Source organism: Cupressus sempervirens, chromosome 7, assembly GCF_028749045.1.
Source record: "Cupressus sempervirens isolate cs-2001-9-10 chromosome 7, ASM2874904v1, whole genome shotgun sequence".
NCBI classification, from domain to species: Eukaryota; Viridiplantae; Streptophyta; class Pinopsida; order Cupressales; family Cupressaceae; genus Cupressus; species Cupressus sempervirens.
The window spans coordinates 430,721,671-430,739,121 of record NC_143124.1 but is presented as its reverse complement, the minus strand read 5'-3'; the positions used below and the strand labels follow the sequence as shown (position 1 = coordinate 430,739,121).

At 32.2% G+C, this 17,451-nt stretch overlaps 1 protein-coding gene across 1 annotated transcript; it reads right to left on the bottom strand.

Annotated features, from left to right (window-relative positions):
- Window positions 1-293: 293 nt before the first annotated feature.
- LOC149547387 (heavy metal-associated isoprenylated plant protein 12-like) lies at window positions 294-1,564 on the bottom strand. The gene is made up of 3 exons (XM_089794735.1): window positions 1,556-1,564; window positions 1,386-1,461; window positions 294-667 (listed from the first exon to the last, which is right to left on the bottom strand). The coding sequence occupies exons 1-3, from the start codon at window positions 1,562-1,564 to the stop codon at window positions 294-296; spliced, it is 459 nt and encodes a 152-aa protein (XP_089650861.1).
- Between the last annotated feature and the right edge of the window lie 15,887 nt (window positions 1,565-17,451).

Sequence of the window (17,451 nt, the reverse complement as noted above, 5' to 3'; positions counted from 1 at the left end):
ATACAATAAAATCCATAAATTTTTAGTTCCTTGTCTTTATCGATCAGCCAGCATAGTTAACATTTGAGACATACAGCTGAAAGAATATTCACAAAACCATATTACAATAGTTTACACTACTCTTCTGGATGGGGAAATGTCACTACTTTATTAGCACATACAAGCATCTCATAATGTATTGCAGACAAAAATGAAAGATAAGTTCCTCCCTGCACTTACAAGCTTAGTATATGAAACAATATACGCTTGACTGCCCACAACCCAAGACAAAAATGTAGACCTGGCTTCGTGATCTAACAAATGGTACAGGCATTTGGATTTTCATCATTCGAGATATACCAAACTTCATTAGCAGGAGGCTTAGGAGGACGATAACCAGGCCATACAATATCAGATTTGATTGAACATGTTGAACATTGACAGTGTTGAGGAGGTGCACATGAGCAGTAGTCTGTGCATGGTGGGTACATGGGACTTATCATAATCTTTCTTTCTTCATCATCTTTCTTCTCCACATTTGATGTCGGTGGTGGTAGTATAGGCCCAGTGGAAAGAAGGCGAGCATGCTTGAGTTGGCTTTTTATTTTCTTGGCAATGCCCACTGGATCTGCATCTCCATCTACTGTTATGGTCTTCTCCTTCATATTGAAGGAAATCGTGTCTATCCCTGTAATCAAATGACAACCCATAAATAAATATTAGCATCTAATAAAGAAAACAAAATGCGTCAGTCCTAGCAAAATAGATACAATGGTACTCTATTTCATGGTGAATATGAGGTCTAACTGGACTTGAAAAGAATGTAGACTTCAACAAGAAGAGAGATGAAAACATAGCTCTAGGTAAATCAAAACAACAAATCGATCTTGTATGGGACTCAGTAAATAGTAGAGAAAATGGCAGTCATACCAATAACTAAAAGTATGTGCATACCCTATTGTTTACCTATCATAGATTTCTAGTAGTAAGTAGGCTAGAACGAGAGAGTTTGCAGATTCAAATTTGGAAAATCAACTTATTTTAGTACACAGATATCTATGATATTGTAATTACAATTCTATTATATAATATATTTCACTTCAGTTTATTAATTCATGTTGTATGAAGATTTTTAGAATTCAATCCATAAAAATGAGTAATATACTTAATAATCAGTTATATCTAGTTAAATGTGCCATGCATTATATAACATACAAGTTCTAATAAATCACTACTTATATCATACAATGATTCAAAAACTACACATGCAAAAACACATCTCCTACACAACATACAAATGTAACAGATAAAAAGATTTCAAGCGTAGAACTCTAATGATTTCGTGTTCGACAACATAGGAAGGTTGAAACAAGTCAAGATATCACTAGTGTACAATAACATTATACCTTTTATTTTTGTGACAGAATGCAAGGCAACCTGTTTGCACTTGTAGCAATCCGTATCGAGGCTCATAACAGTCCTCTGAAATATCAACCATACAGAAGCCCATTAGATTAAAACTTTCTCTTTTGTACTACTTTCAAAAACCAAAGAATATAACAGACAAACGACTTACATAAGCCATCCTTACTAGTCTTTCACAGAACTCTGATCTGCCTCTAAATTGTTCTTCATATGAAATGAAAAGAATGCAAATCTACCTTATTATATATGGAGGGCATGCTGCCTATTTGTTACTAAATATCTTACCAAGTCGCGTGAACATTATTTGAACTTTTATTTCTATTTCGTGGGTTGTCAGAACAAACAGCCCAATATAGTAGGTTTTCCTGCATAATGGGTTTCGTGTATTCTACTCTTTCTTAGCTGCAATCAATGTTAGCTATGCACAAATATGCCTAGTGCTTTATAGAAATGGAAAGCAATTAGCAGAATGATTGCCTGACTATATATGTTTAGAATGCATTTTATATGGGAAGCTCCCACGTCTTCATTTTGATGTCTGCATGCATATTCGCGCGCCGCCACCCACGACCTTACCTTGAATCTGTATTGCAGGCGTTACAGATTCTCCTCCTTTTTTGCGTAACGAAATCTGAAGCGCTGCTACGTGCAGTAATGGTTGAAAATGGTGGACATATTAGTGGTGCAGGCTATCTACCATCCTCTTGACATAATGAACGAAAAGTCAAGATTTTTGAAAATATAGTGAACTTTTTTTTGGGTCTATTTTTCCTGTTTACATGCAGAACAAATGCTGAAATTTTGGAAAAATCAATTGTATTTTCCACTTTTTGAATTTTAGTCAAAGATACATTTTGTAGGAGGATAAATCTCATATTAATAACCAACTATGCCTTGAAATTGCCTTCTTTAGTACAAGCAGTTAGTTGATGGTCTGTGGGGCATTTGGTTTTTCTACTTTCAGTCCGACCTACTAGAGTCAATGCCAAACATTAAAACCTAAAAATATATAAATCTCATATTAATACCCAACTATGCCTTGAAATTGCCTTCTTTAGTACAACCAGTTAGTTGATGGTCTGTGGGGCATTTGGTTTTTCTCTTTCAGTCAATGCCAAACACTAAAACCTAAAAATACATGATTAAGATATATTTGGATTAGTTTTGAATTTTGAAATTATGAATTATAAATAAATTATAAAGATATTGTATACTTACAATATAATATTTTACAGGTCATTCTTAAACATCATATATTAAGGAAAAAAATAAGTTTACCAAATAAGTCAATTTTGACTATTTAATACCTTTAGTCTAATAATCAAGCCTATAGAAATTTTAGAGTTGAATTAAATAATTTGTCATTCAATAATAAATATCATTGAACCATAAATAAAAATAAATAAATAAATTGAATGATAAATTATGTATAATAATATAATTTTAGTTTCATTCAAAATATTAATATTTTATTTTCTAACATTATTAGTAAGAGCAAAGAGGTATATCTTTAAGAGATAAACTCTAACACTAAGAAAGTTTGCTTTAAAATCTTCCAAGGCAATAGATTTTTTCACCTTCAATCCTCATGATCACATGATAAAAATTTCTTCTAAAAAGGGAAATCTGTATATATAATGGTAAACATCATTTAATGATAGACACATATACTTCCATCTAATATGATAATTTATAATCTTAATTTCTTTATATCTAACAATTGAACCTATTTCTTTTATAATATAACTATTGAAATTGAATGGATATTAAAAAATGACACTTCTATCAAAATCATTATTAAAAAGTAAAGCATTTCTTCATAGGTCAAATAAAAAGTGAGATTATTCCAATAAATTATCTAGAGAATTTGCTAAACACTAGAAATTATGCACTGAGACATTTTGAACCAATAAAAACATTAAATAATATAAATAAAAATATTTAAAGTATATAATAACACAATCCTTACCTTCACAAAACCATAAAATTGAATACTAATTATAGTTGGGATCATTTTAATAATTGGAGTTCAAATATAATTATTAGAATTTCATTAGAGTAAAGGTTACTATTATAGTTTAATTGAAGTTAGGGATAAGTATATTGTTTAATTTAGGTTATTGATGGGTTATTAATTTTTCATTATAATTAGAGCTCTAGAATAAACCTTGAGGTTATGGTTCCAATAAGGTAAAGTTAGGATTGAAATTTCATTAGGATCATACTCAAATTAGTTTTTAATTAAGGCAAGGATTAGTAGAGATCAACACTACTATTTAATTGGAGTTATAATTTATGTTTGATAGGTAAGAGGTCGTAGTCATAGATATATGTTTATTAATAAAATTAAGTAAAATAACTTTTTGCCTTTAAACAAACACTGAATTGTGAATTGTTTTTAATAACTTTCTCTTTCAGTTGCAAATTGTCATTTAACGATTAGGAATTTGAAGATGAGGTAAATTAGAACATTTTAGGATTTTTTTTGTGTATATATATATACACACACACACGCGCATACTAAATTGATTTGATTCAAATAAATTTTCTCCCACTAAAATTGATATGTTGTCATAAATTAATTTTTTTAAGAATGACACTATTTTTGACTCACATAACTATTTTTTTACAATAAATATCAATGTGATTCTTCCAAAATTAGTTTGTTAACATCCATACTGAACCCATGGAGGTGGTCTATTGTATTTATCCTTAGTATTTCATTTTTTTTAAAAAAAAAATTAAAGTTCACCTAGCTCTAATTTTGCCATATATTATTTTTGATGCATGTAACTTATTTTGTATATTTCCAATTTTAAAATTTATTTTTCTAATTGAAAGTGGATGGGAATACAGAGCTTTTGGTTATTTTTCAAAAATATTCTTCTCTTATTTGCTATTTTTCCATGGGCATCCAATATAGAGGTTTGTTTTGGGTAATGAACCTCTATTTAATTCACATCAAAAAATGTATACTTAGAAATTTCAAAATATATCAAATCCACAGTCCTTAGAAAGTTCATTCTGATTACTTTTCTCAATAAAAATGGCATGTCTTCAATGTGCCATCTAATTATGGTAATTGTGCAAGAAACCATAAAAAAACAAAAATCTTATGGCCTTTACAAAACATCTCTAATTTGGTGCTTTTGATAGACACTTACTTTCTATCAAAACTAACTTTCTTGTTTTGATTGAAACTACTTTTAGATAGTTTTGATCAAAAGTAAAAAGCTCGATTAATCGTCGGTAAAAAGTTATGCAGGTACTTTTGATCGAAAGTTCCTAGGCATCTTCTACCAAAACTTACATTGGCCTTTTGGTTTTTTATTTTCTAATTTCTTAGTTCCCATATAAATAAATAATGAATTACTTCATTCTAAAATTTCAATTAATCCAATAATTCATACTTTAATTGGGAGGAAATATATTAAACTTGTCTTTTTTTTAATATTGTAAAATAATTTGTGATGGGACATAAAAAATAAAAGAGCAAGTCTGTACGAAATAGAACAGAGGAATAAGAAGAAGAAAATTGGTGAAAAATATTAGCAGGATACTGTAGAAGGAAGCAAAGTACATGTACAATCTTTTTCCCAATACATGTCATTTTGTTATTTCAATGACTTTAATTCACATTTTATATTTATGTAATTTTACTTGTTGTCCAAATTTATATATTTAAAGGGAGGACTATACACTACTACATTTGGGGTAAAATTGTGATGACAAATTGCAACACTAGTGTAATTTTTGTGTGATTTTTGTGTTTCTTTTTGCAAGTTCCCTCGATGTCGTTGTAATAATGACTTTGTTGTCGTAATTGTGATGAATGCATGATTGCAAAAAAAACATTTATCATTTTCCCCAAATGCGACTGCGTGTGTGAAGAGGAGCCAGGGCGAAGTGTAGAACTTGAGCTTGGAGGTTGTGTTTGTGCTAGAACTTGAACCAAGAGGTTGCATTTGTGAGGATCTAGAAAAGATCAATGCCATAAATTGTGCTTCTCAAATCTGCCTTGCGTTATAGTTTGCTTAGGGCATAATTGACAGTATATTTTCTTTACATTTGAACTTGCTTATTTCAGTATTTTACTACTTTGGGATGTGAGACGAGATTTATGAGCTCATTTGATTCCTGAATAGAATACTCAATGACTTTCTTTGTCTGTATTTCATCTACCCTATTTTCTACATGATATGGTTGTTGTTGAGTCAAGAACACATCTAGTTCTTGAACAAAATCATCAAAAACATTATTTGTATGGGGTTCATCTATAGCTCCTCCTTAGATCCTCCCAACATTTGTTCCATTTTCTTTTGCAATGTTCTAATAGTTCATCTACACCTTCCATGATTAATGCATGATATCACATGAATAAATCTCAAACTCTTATCTCCTCTACATCTTCTTTTCTTCTCTTATTTTCTAGGGTTCCACTCTTCTTGTATTGGACACCATTTTTGGATCCATTCTAGATGTGGCTTCCTTTAGAAAGATTTCTAGTTTTTGGGTAGTTTGTAAATCTTTTGTAGTGAAAATAATATGGATCTGTGTTGGTTTCCATTGGTTTTTGTAGTTGCAAGATATTGTCATACCCTGAATTTCACACTTTTTTGTTATAAAAGATTTTTTATTATATAAACTATTTACTTAACTAAAGAATCCATTCTTATATTCTAGAAATATTATTGAGCTAGGGTGAAGTCACGGAGCTAGAGCGAAAAGCTACGATGAAGAGCTAGGGAAAATTCACAGAGCTAGGAGGAAGTATCGACATCGGCTACCCCATTCATAGGTACCCCATTTTTTTCGTGAGGCAACGTCATAGGGCTACATAATCGAATATTGAGTTCTCACATTATTATATCTCTCAATGTTAGAGAGATACATTCCCTCGTAAATTCATTATATTTTCCTACAATTTGAACATTTGGGTGGTTCACAATAAGAAAGGGTTCAAGATCTCATAGCCATTAGTGACTTGGTTTGTTCCATTAAAAATAGTCAAATCTATAAAGGGCACACACAAGTATGTAACATTGCTAATGAATCTCCCTACTGCCAGAGGATATGTTGAATGAGTCATTTTCCATAGAACTCCTTTCCTTATTGTAAAGTAAAAAAGGGACCCAAAAAACTCTCAGGTTGTTCGATTTGAAGAGGAGGAAAAGCATTTGGATTTGGTGGCCAATAGATTTGTGGACTTAATTATATTAAGTAAATAAATAAAAAAATTATGTTGTTTATTGTTGTTAAGTTACAACTTTGGAAGTATTTTTGTATGTAAATTCTTTGTTAATGTGGAAATAGGTCGATAATATCTGAAAATAAGTTAAAAATAGGTTTGGAGCTATTTGTAAATGTAAATGCTTTGTCAAAGTGAAAATAGTGTGCAAGATTTTAACTCACTTAACTAAGGAGATTATCATTTATGTTGCAGAAATCTCCATCTTGTAATAAAAAATCTTCAAAATCTTCTATAGAGTACTACTTCCCTATTTTAAAATTCCATGAGAATTGAGATCTAAGTTATGTTTCACACGATATGTTGAGGATACTGTTCTTCAATTTGAATATTTTCATTTAGTGCCTCCAATACCAATTCGATCTATACTTTCTCTAGACTACATTTATTTTCTAATATAGTTGAACACTACTATTCATATACAAGTAATAGATTTCCACAATCCTAACAAGTATTTATTATTTTGCTTCTTGATTTGAAATTCTATGATAATTAATATCAAGCTCTCTTCAAAATAGGTTGATTGATCCCATTCTTCTATTTGCATTTTTCCATATATGATGTCTATTGTTGATTCAATCTACAAGTTCTCTATATTACATTACTTTTTCAATTTAGTTGACACTAATATTTTTTTTTTCCACATATAATTTATATCAATATTTTGATATAGTCCAAAATCTAGGCATTCATAAACTTTGGAAAATTAACATAGGCTCATTGATGATTGATGCTAATCATCTTGTTGATCATTCAATTCTTCCATTAGCTACTTATTTTTGTGTGTTCTTCATTCCTTGCATTGCTTAGATAGTTTTGATTGAAGTTTATTTTTTCTCAAGTACAATTAAGAAGCTTAATTTTTTCATTTCCTCCATCAACAAATAATTATTGATAACACATTTATTTTGTAATGCATAATAATTTCCTTTTTTATGCTACCAGTTATTCCTTTGAATGTTCTTTGTATTCAAGTTGAGCATAGTTATAATCAACCTAAAATTAAAAATTGATGTGTATGAAAACCTTCTAGTTGTAAAAATAGAGGATATTGCCTTTGATAAAATAAGTCACGTCATGTGTGTTTGTCTCTCATCTGTGAAGGGTACACTTTCTATATATTGCAATAAGGTTCGAGTTTCTACTCACTAGACTCAACAAGAGACAAGTCCATCTCTATAGAGCTGAAAAAAGATATGTATATATGAAGTCATGAAATATGTACTTCAATGAAGCTTAGTTAGTCAGTAATGTAAGCATGTCTCCTCTTTATTACGATAGCTCAAAAAATTACAATAACATTTCACAACGTTCAATATATTTTCTATTTTCAAGTTAAATTATCATTTACTCAAAATGAAACCAAGGAAATAATTCATACTAATTTATTTGTTGGATGCATTATATTTAAATGTAGCTTGAAATTGGCCTATGATCATTGGCATTTTTCTATGAAAATTTAATATATGTTGGTCGCATAAGAAGAATTTGAGGCATTTGGTCTCAAAGGTATGGCTATTGCTATAGCCCCTACAAATATGTGTCATGAGCCCTCTGTGTACGCAAACTCCTTGACATGCTCATCTGCGGTGGTGCTTTTCCTGCACATGCACACAAATAGTTTTTACAAGAAGAAACATTCACCATTTTTTATTCATATACCTCTTGGAATTAACATAGCACTCATTTACAACCCCATGCATGTAATTTTGCAAAGGAAAATTAGGTGAAGAGTCTTCTTTTTAGCCATTATTCTCTCCAATTCTTCTTCAAACCTTGATAATTTTTTACTTTGTGAATGATCCTCAATTCCTTCCATTCTAGAATTTTGCAAATCTTATGGTGTTTCTACCACAAACCCTCGAGTCTCACTATTGAATATTATGAGGTGAAAGTTTTGTAAATATCATAAATCTATTCCTTTTTGCCATGTTTTGTTTAGTCCTAAGGTTTCTTCTTGTTATACTAGCACACAATGACTTATCCTAAAGTTAATTTTAAAAGGAAGGCATTGGAAAAAAATTTAGGTTGCTTTTTTACTGTAGACCATGCAATGCAAAAGTTTCATTGAGAAAAGAATGGAAGCAAATTGCATGAATGAAACTTCTAATTTATATTAACATCTATAGCTTTTCCTCTATTAAATAACTGATAAATAGGAAATATAATGCTAGGATGATTATGTGAGTTTTATTAGTATGCAAGTTCTATTTTTTTATTACTCAATCTATCTTTCTAATTGGCTAGAAATTTGTATTGCTCAATCTACCTTTCTAATTGGTTGAACCTTTTCTTAAATTGAGATCATGAATATCACTCTGACTTAGTTAGAGGAGTTTTCTTCTAAATTAGCTTGTTTCTATTTAGAAAACCTAATCAAAACATTCTAGTCTATTCTTGTAATCCTTTCTTGTTTTTCATTAAATTACTTCTGTGGTAGAGCCCCAAACTATTATAAATCTAATCAAACCATCTAGATTTGAATTCAATTTGAAAAGAAACCACACCCAAAAATACAAAATAAAATAAACTAACCCAAATGTAATAGAAACAAAGGCAAATTAGAACAAATAGAATGAAACAAGTTTATTTCAAACAAGCAATTGTAAAAGAAAATCTAGGAGCATCTAACAAGGATCGGATTTAAGATTGAGAATTAGGCCCAATAGAACAATTTGTGATTACTAGGTTAAAATAGATTGATTTTTTTTTCTACAAAGAATTATCTAAGGAGTTGTGTCAAACTTTGGGGGAGAAAGGTGCACAATGTTGTCAAAACCAATAGGACTAGTGGACAAGTTAGACAAGTGAGTCACCAAAAACAAAAGAGAGTACTAGAAGGATTACAAACAATATAAAATCATGAAAAGAAAGGACCACCATAGAAAGAGATGAGCATCTAGGTGAGTGAGTTGGTTCATTTAAAGAAAGAGATGCATAAGTAGGCTAAACAAATATAGTATGTAAGACTAGTAGAGGACTATAAATCCAGCATTAGCTACTATCATTTCATGCCCTTGTCTTCCATCTGTATAAATCAATTACATTGTGAAAAGTGAGAAGACAATGGCAATCCCTACTATGTCACTTCTTCTTGGAGTTTTAGTCATATCAACATGTTGCTTTTGTGATGTAAAAGGAGCTCCTGCATACTTTGTATTTGGGGATTTACTAGTGGACAATGGAAACAACTTACATTGACACCACTGCAAGATAAAACATGTATCCCTATGGAATTGATTATCCCACTAGAAGACCCACTGGTCAATTCTCCAATGGACTGAATATAGGCAATTTTATTAGTATGTATCAAGTTATTACTATTTTAGAAACCTTTCATCTAACTAAAATAATTTCATATCATTTTTTATTATCCCTATAGATTAAATTTACTAACACATGATGGGATAAACTAGCAGAGAATGACGCATTATCCCACCTGCAACTTTACAAAAAACAAAAAGCTCTAGGGAGCTCCAAAAATCCTAGGGAACAACTGTGCTCATGCACTTCTTGGAAAACTAAAAACCTACTCTATTAGGGGTAAGCATAGATGTACAAACATAATACATGTGTCTCTCTAGAGGATGGTGTATCAGTGAAAGCCTTCTATGAGGTCGAACCAAAGATAATATCTCTCATCCTTCCCAAAGAAAATGTTTCTATTGCTATGAACTTTTTTTTTAACATGTCACTCTTTGCCCCTGCTATTCCTAAGGAACTCAAAGTCTAGCTTGTCATGATTCTACTCATATATGATAGAATTATGTAATTGGAGTGCATCTTTTTGTTTTACTTTTGTAATTCAAATTCAGTCATAAAATTAGTAACCTATGGATGATGTATTAATGCATTTTGGTTGAGGTAGTTAGTTTTGCATAAAATTTTGGAAGTCAAACTAGCATATATTTCATATGAATGGTAGATTTGGAAGTCAAACTAACATATATTTTTTTACACATAAATATGAGTTGTGTAAATTATTAGATTGGAATGAACATCCTCTTTTTCATAGTTGTAGCATCATGGAAAATTGACAAATATTGTTGGTTTTGGTGGTATTGAAAATTTGGTTGTGTAACTACCAATATTTTGAATTTATGGTTTTGGTGGTATTGAAAAGTTGATTGTGTAAGTCAATTGATAGTACAACATCACTTTTCGTCCATGGCCAATTTGTAACAAGCATGCTATGCACCCTTGTTTTCATTATTCTTTCTTGCTTCCAATTTTGATAATGTAGATTTAGTAGTGGGTTGCTTCTTTCACAAACTCCAATAGGTTGCAACACCAATCTGGGTAATCAATTCCTTATTTTTATGTTGACAAATATGATTGGTTGGTTGAAGGAGAAGTCCACAAAATGGATGACATTTAGTCAAGAGGGCTCCCAACCTGATGCATTTGACTACATTGTGTTCAATCAGCCAAAACTGGGGCATGGGGAAGGTGTAATGGTAATGTAGGATTGAAGGATGAAAACATATATTTACTTTAGCTAGACTCCCAACTTGAAGGCAATTTTTAATGGGATGTGCAACTATTATATGCAAGAGGGAGTTGAGGCTTCAAATGTTGGGGATGCTATTATAGGTGCAATAACGAAAGCGGTGATTATTTCTTGGAGTTTTTCTCTCATCTTCTTTGAAAGTAGAGAATTTTTCATAAATGTATTTTGGACAATATTGTAGACAAAGTGTCATTGATTAATGTCAAAAAGGAAAACAGGTGCACGTTGTACATGAGCAATGTTAGTATGCTAATAGAAACCAAATTTAAATAAGGCTTCTACAAACTAAACAAAATTCATAAACTTCAAGATAGACTAAGATGAGCTCTCAATTGAGAATATGAGCCATTAATGGGCTCTCTCAATAAGAAGCTCTCTTGTTGAGTAGCTTTGTCTAAATAGATAGGATGTATGCTCAAGCTTTTATTCTTCAAAAAGGGCTTCAAATGGAGTTGGAATTTGGGTGTGAGTGTATGGTTTTGATGTAAAATGGCTTCTCAAAATGGCATTATGACTTTACTTCATGGATTGTGTTATTTTGAAAAGGGGAAGGATCCAATTTATAGGCAAGAGGCTTGAGGGATTGAGGGCTAAGATGCAAGGATGGGAAAAATCTCATGGAGGGCTCAGATTGCATGAGAGGAGAGCACATGGATTGTGCTTCCTTACAACCAATCAAGGAGTGACACATGTCACATGGTGAGAGGATGGAGGAAAGGGGAAGGATGAGTCAACAAAGGAGGCTCAAGAGATAAAATCTTCATAAAGACCCTCATAATGACTTGTAAGAGCAATAAAAGGGCTTGGAAGAGTCATTTATGGCCTAGTGAACTTCATAAAGTTTTATGGTTGAGATATTTTGAGGGTGATGAGAGCAATTTCAACATGGACTTGATTAGGAAGGTTTTAAGCTTGCTTGGGATTGTGCAAATGATTAGAGGATGGATTAGGATGGTTTAGAATTAGCTTAGGGATAGGCAAGTGGATGGCATTTAATGAGGGTGGGTGAAGGAGGAGATATTTGTTAACTTTGGCTTGGGTTAGTAATTCTTAACCCATGTTTAGGGAATGTGACAAGGTTAGGAGGGGATTAGGATTAGGTTTAAAGACATCTTCGAGAAGAGTCTAGACTTTGGATGAGGATAAAGACTTTCTAGAATAGTCTAGAATTTCCTAGGATGAGGATGAAGACTTTCTAGAAGAGTCTAGAACTTCTTAGGATGAGGATAAATTAGATTTTTAGGAAATAAATAAAGTTTTATTTATTTCAAGGGTTTGGGTTGAGGAGATATTTATTAAAACTTTTTTAATAAACATGAGGATTAATATTTAATCTTGATTAAATATTTTGAGTTGGCATTAGGGGTAGGAAATGATGAGATTAGCCTTTAATCGAAATTAAAGAAGGATTAGAAGATTTTGGAAGAGGTTATTGGTCTTAAGGAAATTGGCCAAATTTTGGGCAAAAAATAAATTTTTTATTTATTTTGGGTTTTTTGGTCAATTTATTAATTAAATAATTAATAAATAAGGAAATAATGTTTAAATAAGATTTAAACATTTTTGGGAGGGATTCCTTAATTAAATATTTTTAATTAAGATAAAGGGATTTAATGGCATAAAAATTAATTAATTAATTAATTAATTAATAAATGATGATGTCATCAGGACTTTTTCAGAAAATAAAAATACTTTATTTTCTAAAGGTTTTTAGGTGTCTACACACGTATTTTGGACAATATTGTAAAACAAGTTTATTTAGGTTAGTATGGTGCTTCACTATGTCAACCAAAATATTTTGTGTGCAGGGATGAACATATCATGAAACCAAACATCTTAGAGGTAGACTATTCTATATCTATACGTACGGAGCATGTGGAAGTTTAGAAGGTCATAGATTCCGGGATTTGAGTAGGTTGAACATACACAGGCTGGTAAAGTACAACCTAAATTTCATTCCAATGTGAACACGTGAGCTTTCTAGGTGAAAAAAATGCTCACAAAGAGGAGGTTTCCCTAAGAGGTTAAAGAAATACTGCAAGAAGAGGGAGATGGAAATTGACTACCAAATGAGAGTGAGGTATAAGATGCAAGAAAAATGCATGCCTGAATGAGTATGCATAGAATATGGTGTACAATGTTACAATGATCTCCCCGAGGAAGGAAGAAAGAGATTGCACATGAAATGCTTACATTTATAAAAGTTCTCTAGTAAAGGAGGAGAGAACGAAGAGGATTTTGCATTTTTTCGAATTCAAGAAACTGCACATAAAGGTAGTTAGCAGTTGTCGCGTATACTATTTTGTTTCATGTCTTTGCAAGTGCAACATGATATTTATGTGCATGATAATGTGTTGTAAAGTGACAAATTGTTGTATGATAGGCTTTTTTTGGGGTAGTGTTAGGATTAACCTTAGAAAAAAAAAAAATAGTTACATGCAAATATAACCAATATTAGAAAATAATATATCGCACATAAGAGAACACAAGACCAAGATTTAACTTGGTTCACCCAATTCTTGGGCTACATCCACCAACAAATCTAATATTATTATTATCCAGTGATTACAATCTACATTCCCTTATAGCTCAATACCATTGCAAGAAGCTATAGTATCACAATTACATTATGAAATCCCTAACCCTAAGCCTTTTTATACAAGCTTTTACTGCTTATAAAATTAAGGCTAGAATAAGTCATCCAAGAAGAAAAATAGCAGTCAATGCGTTTACAATATAAGGTCATTTTTTGGCTTCAAGGGTGTTGCCCCTCGACCCCACCCTATACTACAATAGGGAGCGCACCTGGGGCACTGCCCCTTGACCTTGCCTTGGGGGCACTACCCGTAAACCCCCATAGAAATAATGTGGGGAGAAAATTGTGTCGAATAAACCTTTGAGTCTAATTAGGCTCCACATCACAATAATCTCCCACTTGGAGACTGATCGAACTCCACAATAATAACCTCCCACTTGGAGACTGATCATAGCACCACTAAACCTATAGCTCCCACTAGAATATCAAATCACCTTCGACTATGCTATTCTTTATTTTGTTCAATCTAAAAGACTAACCAAAGCTAAAGAGGAACTCAACTTCTCCCTTTTCAACCTTTGTAAACATATATGCTAGATTGTCATCTATATGTATCTTGTCTAGCTTTAACTGTCCATCATCCAAAACTAGCAGAATGAAATGGTACTACAACTATATGTGTTTTGTCTTTGAATGTAGAGTAGAATTCTTCGCAAGATAAATGGCACTCTGACTATCTGTAAACAAATAATTATCCCTCTATGGGTGTCCCAACTCTTCCATGAAGAATTGAAGACATATCATATCCTTGGTTGCCTTTGTAGTAGCAACATACTCTGCCTCTATAGTGGATAAAGCATTAACCTTCTGCAACATAGAAACCCAACTCATTATTGCTCCACCAATAGTAAATACATAACCTATAGTACTATGCATGGTATAAATATCTCTTGCCAAATCTAAGTCAACTTATCCTTGTAAGTTAGTTTTAGAGGCCCCAAAGTGTAAATACATACTAGATGTTCCTCTTAGATATTTGAGAATCCATTTTACTGCATTCCAGTGCTTAATTTTTGGATGACTCATGTACTTGCTAACAACTCCCATTGCATGTGCAATATTTGGCCTAGTACATACCATAACATACATCAAGCTTCCTACAATTGAAGCATAAGGTACCTTAGAAATCTTATCCTCTTCTTCTTATGTCTTGGGACACATCTTCTTAGTCAACTTCAAATGACCAAGTAAAGGTGTGTTGATAGCTTTAGCATTCTTCATAGAGAAACGTTGTAACACCTTCAAAATATAATTAGCCTGAGATAATGTCAATTTCCTATTCTTCCTATCTCTATAAATCCTCATACCAAGGATTTGTTTTGATGCCTCCAAATCCTTCATAGCAAATGAATGTGCTAACTATTTCTTTAACCCCTTATTGTGATCCATGTTAGACCCAACTACAAGCTATCATCAAAATATAAACATAAAATAATATAGTTTCTATCATCCAAACTCTTAAAAGAAACACAATGATCTGAGTGACACCTATTATATCCATGCTCATGCATAAACTTGTCAAATTTTAGTTACCATTGTCGAGGTGCTTGCTTCAAACCATATTAACTTTTTTTCAATCTACATACTAAGTTCTCCTTACCTTTAACCTCAAATCCCTGTGGATGTGCCATATATATCTCTTCATCCAAATCACCATGAAGAAAGGTTTTTTTAACATCAAGTTGCTCCAAATGCAAATCTTTAGTAGCCACAATACTTAAAACAGTATGAATAGAAGTCATTTTAACAACAAGAGAGAATATCTGATCAAAATCAATGCCTTTTTCTATGCAAATCCTTTTACCACCAACCTATCTTTAAATATTTTCTTATCTCCATCCTCTTCTTTCAATCTTTAAAGCCACTTATTATGTAAAGCCCTTTTACCTGTAGGTGACTTGCATAAATCCCAAGTCTTATTTTTCAGCAAAGAGTCCATTTCATCTTTCATTGTAGACTCCCACTAAATCTTAGTATCCACATACATAGCTTCATCATAGAATTCAAGTTCACCAGCATTAGTAAGTAAAATAAAATACAAAGAAGGAGAAAATCTTTCTGGAGGTCTACTTAGCCTTGTAGATTGTCTAACATTCACTAGGGTGTGTGGTATTTGTTGTCATTGTTGTTGCAGATCTGAGGGTTTTGGGTTTGCTATTATGATGGGATGTTGGTAGATTTTGGGCATGTAAAATTGTTGGACAAAAGGGTGTTTTGGATGTTTCATTTAAATGAGGGTTTTGTGGGAGCTTGTAGAAATGACCCCCCGGGTAAAAATAAACCTCACCATTGGATCTGGGTTGACATTTCCATATTGTAAGGAAACTTGCAATAAAGAATATAACTATTTCCACATAACCCATAACAGATATTAAATAAATATGCAATTAATATCCACATGCAAGAGAATAGACAACATACCCACAAAAATTGTGACACAAGATATACCTTGGGAAACCCTCATTGAGGGAAAAACCTAGCATCCAAAAAGTATCCATCACAATGTATTTTTTTTAACAAAAACACCATTGAATACAACCATGGAAGCCTTTAAAGCCATAGCAACAACCAAGAAATCTATGTGAGCAAGCATGAATCTACACATCTCATGTCATGCTTCTAACCTTCACAAATGCTCCCTGGCTAACCTATCCCACTCAACTCTTTCCTTTTTTGCCTTTTGTCTTCTCACACAACAACTACCCTTGTGGTTGTTTATATAGTAGCAAGTCCCACAAAACGACCAAGTGGTATTGCATAAACTAGGTGCAACCTAACCCATTGACCCCACATTTAATATTGAAAATTTAATTATTTTCCCCAATATTAAATAATTACATCAAATATTATCATAATGTTACAATACAAATCATCAAGTATATCCCATGGGAATATTTATATGTTGCACATTCATCTAGGTGCAACATTACATAATAAAATAAAATAATACAATATAACAATACTATGCAATGTGTGCAACACCCATTATCTCAACTGGGAAATCGTAGAGGCAATCCATAGTCTTCGAAGAGTGATCAGAGGAGGGATATTGAAAGGAGGAAAAAAGTCAACATGCATGATAAAGCTTCATCAATAGTAAAGGTAATGCATAGTTTTTGGTGATCGATGATGTGTATACTTTTAGAGGTAATTAATGTCACTATTTGGGGTTATAAGGTTGAATAGTCCTTGTCGTAATTTTTTTAACAATGGGACTGCCCACTACTATTTTGGTAGGATGTTTCTGACATGGCCCATGGTGGGAGCTTGGAGGGATCAATTGAGTTGGTAGACAAGGGTCATCATTTGAGCAAAATTCTGCAGGAGAAATATCTAATGTACTCTTTTGACAAAACAAAGAGGTTTTTGGAAAGGAGAAAAAATAATAATTTTAAAGATGCAAGAATAGAGGAATACTAGGTATACTACAATGGCACTATAAAACATGTATGTTGCTTCTTGTTTTACTGCATTACAATACCATGCCATGCCAACATTCTTGTATACAAAGTCAGCATGCATTTCTACTTGATAATTCATGTTCCCTACTAGTCTCATAAGGTGGTCACCATCTTGTTCATGGTGGGAAAGGGCAGGGTGTTGCAATTTCCTATGATAGTGAACCACCTTTGACATGCAATACAATCAAGCATGTCAGATCCATTTCTAGAGAAGATGGAGTATGTATCTCCT